Genomic DNA, 3,611 nt, shown 5'->3' with positions numbered 1-3,611 from the left:
TGCTGCCTCCCCGCCTCCCTGCCCCACAGCCGGTAACTGCCAGGAAGGAGGATGGTGAGGGCTGGGCGAGGACTAGGACCCCAACCTCCTTTCTCCAAGGGACAAGGCTCACCTTACTCTGCATGTGGCCCAAGTCAGCCAGGAGCTCTTCTAGCTCCTGGGCAGCCGCTGTGGGTGGGGGCTGGGGGCACGGGGACCAGTGGCTGTGGGACAGGGCTGCTGGACACAGCAGAGAGAGGGGGATGCTGCAGCTTCCACCCTGAGGTCAGAAGGTGCTGGGCTCTGAGAACCTTCCACCCCTGTGAGACCCTGCTCTTTCCCCAGAGGCTATAGTAGGAGCAGGGGGGCCTCCCTGGGGATGCGCTGCTGAGGGGTGGCCATATGCAGCAGAGGGGGAGCTGCTAGAAGCCCAACTGTCATCCCAGCAGTGCTGTAGGATGCAACCCCCTACCCTGACTTGTAGCAGGACCTGTTTTTTGGGAGGACATGCAAGAGGCCAGCTGATCCAGGATCAATTGCATCTAAGCAATTGAAAGATGGGGCCCAGGGGACTTTGCCCTCCCATGGACAAGTTTTACCTGTAGACTGTCTTCAAATCCTCTCTTAGGGGCTGACCCCGAGGTGGCAGCTGCACCTAGAAGTACAAACACTTGCAGCTAAGTCTGCAGGATGCTCCCCTGCCTACCTGGCACCACCACTGTCAGAAGCTGAGCAGGGTCTCAGCCACTAGCCCCGCTGCATTTAAATGTTACCTTCAGGGATGCAGAGGTGAGCAGCTCAGGGCCACAGGGGCCTGTGGGCTCATCTGTGGCCAGATCCCGCTTGCTGGAGCTTGGCACTTGCAGCACACAGTCCTTGGCATCCAGGTGAGAGCTCAGCTCCAGCTCTGCCAGCAAAGCATCTGCACAGAGACACCCAGGTTGGGCGCTACAGCCACTGGCTGGTCTCCCTGCCTGTACACCCCCTCAAAGCAGTCTTGTGCCACTCCTGAAATCTCAGGAGAAAAAGTAGTGCTACAGCAGCTTGTGCCAGGGCTCCAAGGGGCTGCGGTGGATGCTGCAGAGAGGGCAGCAATGGAGCTGCCCTCTCTGCCATGCCTCCCCCATCTCAGGGGATGAACAGGGCCCAGGCGGCCCAGTGAGCACCCGGCCAAAAATGGAGAGCGCTGGAAGGCAGGAAATGGGCTGCAGAAGCAATGCAAACCCAGCTGCACCCAATGAAGCCGAGCAGCCCAAGGGTGCGGCACAAGCCCAAGGGTGCTGAGAGTCATCCCTGGCCTGGGTGAGGGAAACGGGCTGGGAAGCAGCTGCACTGGGCTATCCCCCCTGTCACCCGACACGAAGGCAGCAAGGTGCCAAGGGACAGCCAAGGTGGTGTGGTAAAAGCAGAAACAGAAAGTGGTTTGTCCCCGCTGCTGGAAGTGCTGCTCTGGGCACACAGAAAGCACCGAGGTTTAGCTGTCCTGTGCCAGGGCTTGTGCTGGAATTAATTCAAGGGCTGGTGGATGTTTCTTTGTAAGCCACAGGTGGCGCATGGGGGAAGCAGGACCCCTGTTGCCAGGGGTCCCCCACACTTCAGGAAGGCTGCACAGCGGGGCGCGTGCACCTTATGTTGAGGATGGGGCTCAGGGTGATGGTGCTCAGGGCCAGCCTGCCTGACCTTGAGGGGAAGGACAAGGCTTCCCTGAGCTGCCAAAGGCATGACCTGGCACCAAGCGTGAGCATAGGACTGGCTCTGGAGGGGTCCAGCTTACCTAAATCCTCCATCCTGCCTCGGCACGGGGTCTCGGCGGCCAGAGGGCCGGAGCTGGGGCAGTGCCTGCAGGGTGGCAAGCAGGCAGGCTGGGTTGCATGGGCCTTTGCTTCCGCTCTCCAGCTTCGCCTCCGCCCACCTCTCTTGGGGTTGGGGTTTCTCGCTCGAGGTTCTTCCTTTGTGGGTTGCGCACTATGTGCCACGTGTGACAGGCATAAAGTGGTGGTGGAAGCTGGGGCAAGGGGAGCTAAAATAGCCCCAGGCTGGGACTGGAAGGGGAAGAAACTGGCCAGCAGGTTGTTCAGGTTGCTCCTGAATCACAAAAGCATTCGAGCTCCTTGGCCTTCTCGGCTGGAAGCCGGAGTGCACGTCCTGGAGGCTGAGGGTCTTTCCAGAAGCCAGGGCCTGCAAGTGACAAGCGAGGGCACCCCTGCACTGGGTGGCAATGCGTTCATGGCGGTGTGATGGAGAGAGGCACAGGACCCCTACTTCTGGCATGCTCCAACACAGCCTTGCCTTTTGCGGGGATGCCTTTGGAGCCTCACCTTGGATTTCCAGGTGATGGCTAATCCCTTTGTGTCACTTAGAGCCAGCATGAGCACAAGGACTTGGCTCACTGCAGCACTGAAGGTGCTGCTGGCCCCGCTGAAGCTGGTGGCTGTGTTATACTCCCCTTGTGTTAATGCCTTGGACCAGTTAAGGTTTCCCAGAGGTGTCACAAGTGCAGCTGCCAGGCACAGCTCAGCCCTGACACTACAGGCTTCAGGATACACCCGCTCAGGACGTCACCGCTGGCCAGGACCAACACCCAGCAGCAGGCTGGAGCAGTGATCTGTGCTGGTAATTTGTGTCATTTACCCACCATTGAGACTTTTCTGCTTCTCCCACGCCAGGACACTTCAGTCTCCAGGCACCCCATGCAGCCATTTCAGGCAAGAAACCCATGAACACCTGAATGTGTGTCTTGAGGCAGGAGAAATGTAGGTGGTTCTGGCAGACGAGTTCCAGATAAAGCCAAATAAACCTCCGTTTTTTCCCCAGCATTGCTAGGCGAGAGGAGTGCTGGTTCTGTTTGTAGCTTCACTGTGACAGCTTTATGCCTCATTGTGAGAGTTTTCAGGAGATCCTCTAAGAAAGGGCTGCAATCAAGCCCTGCACTGTCTCCAGATGTGTGATTTGCCACAAAATGGCCCAGAAACACAAGATGTGGCTGCTCAAGAAACATTACTGATCTTGTGGAAGGAGTTCACCTCCAGGCCAGACAAAAGCAGCAGAGTCTCTGCGGCAGCAGACCAGCAGGATCCCGTCATCTGCCAGCACCTGGAAGAGGGTCTGTAGTTGGGACCTGTGAATGTCCTCATGAGTCCCTGCAGGCTCGCAGGGGGTTGGGCTGAGCCTGCTCCTTCCATCCTCTCTGTCAGTCCACTCACCTCCTGCACCGTGGGAGCGCCGTGTCCAACACCACGGAGGAACGAACGCTGGCTTCACAGATCAGCCTGAGCTGGTCTCGGCCACCCATCCTCACACGTTACTGATCCCATCTGCACTGTCAGGGTGGAATGGGGTAGAATTCAGCTCCTTTGTACCGAGCTGGCATGCCAAGGTTTGCTTAATTACTGCCACTCCATGTGGGTGACAGCTCTTTCATTACCTGCTCACAGCAGGGACAATCCGCAGGACACCATCTCAGGAAAAGCTGTGGGGGGTGCTCAGCTGTGAGTCCCAGGACAGGCAATACTGAGAGCTACTCAAAAGACAAGACAAGGCACTGTTTGTATCACTCCCTTATGGCTGCTTTGAGACAGGATCATTGTGTCAGACACTCCCCTTCCTGCAAACAACAGAACCTTCCTGTCTGC

General features: G+C 57.8%; 1 protein-coding gene across 1 annotated transcript in view; it reads right to left on the bottom strand.

The window, feature by feature from the left end:
- Positions 1-1,766, bottom strand: part of LOC103772093 (leupaxin-like) — a 2,337-nt gene extending 571 nt beyond the window's left edge. Inside the window, 5 exon segments of the mRNA XM_008939411.1 lie at positions 113-176; positions 178-219; positions 579-634; positions 753-901; positions 1,754-1,766. Of these exon segments, the coding sequence (XP_008937659.1) occupies positions 113-176; positions 178-219; positions 579-634; positions 753-901; positions 1,754-1,766 (324 nt within the window).
- Positions 1,767-3,611: the final 1,845 nt, after the last annotated feature.

This window comes from Merops nubicus, unplaced genomic scaffold (assembly GCF_000691845.1).
Source record: "Merops nubicus isolate BGI_N331 unplaced genomic scaffold, ASM69184v1 scaffold44704, whole genome shotgun sequence".
Classification (NCBI taxonomy): Eukaryota; Metazoa; Chordata; class Aves; order Coraciiformes; family Meropidae; genus Merops; species Merops nubicus.
Note: the sequence above shows the minus strand (reverse complement) of the source record. Positions and strands in the feature narration are given on the sequence as shown.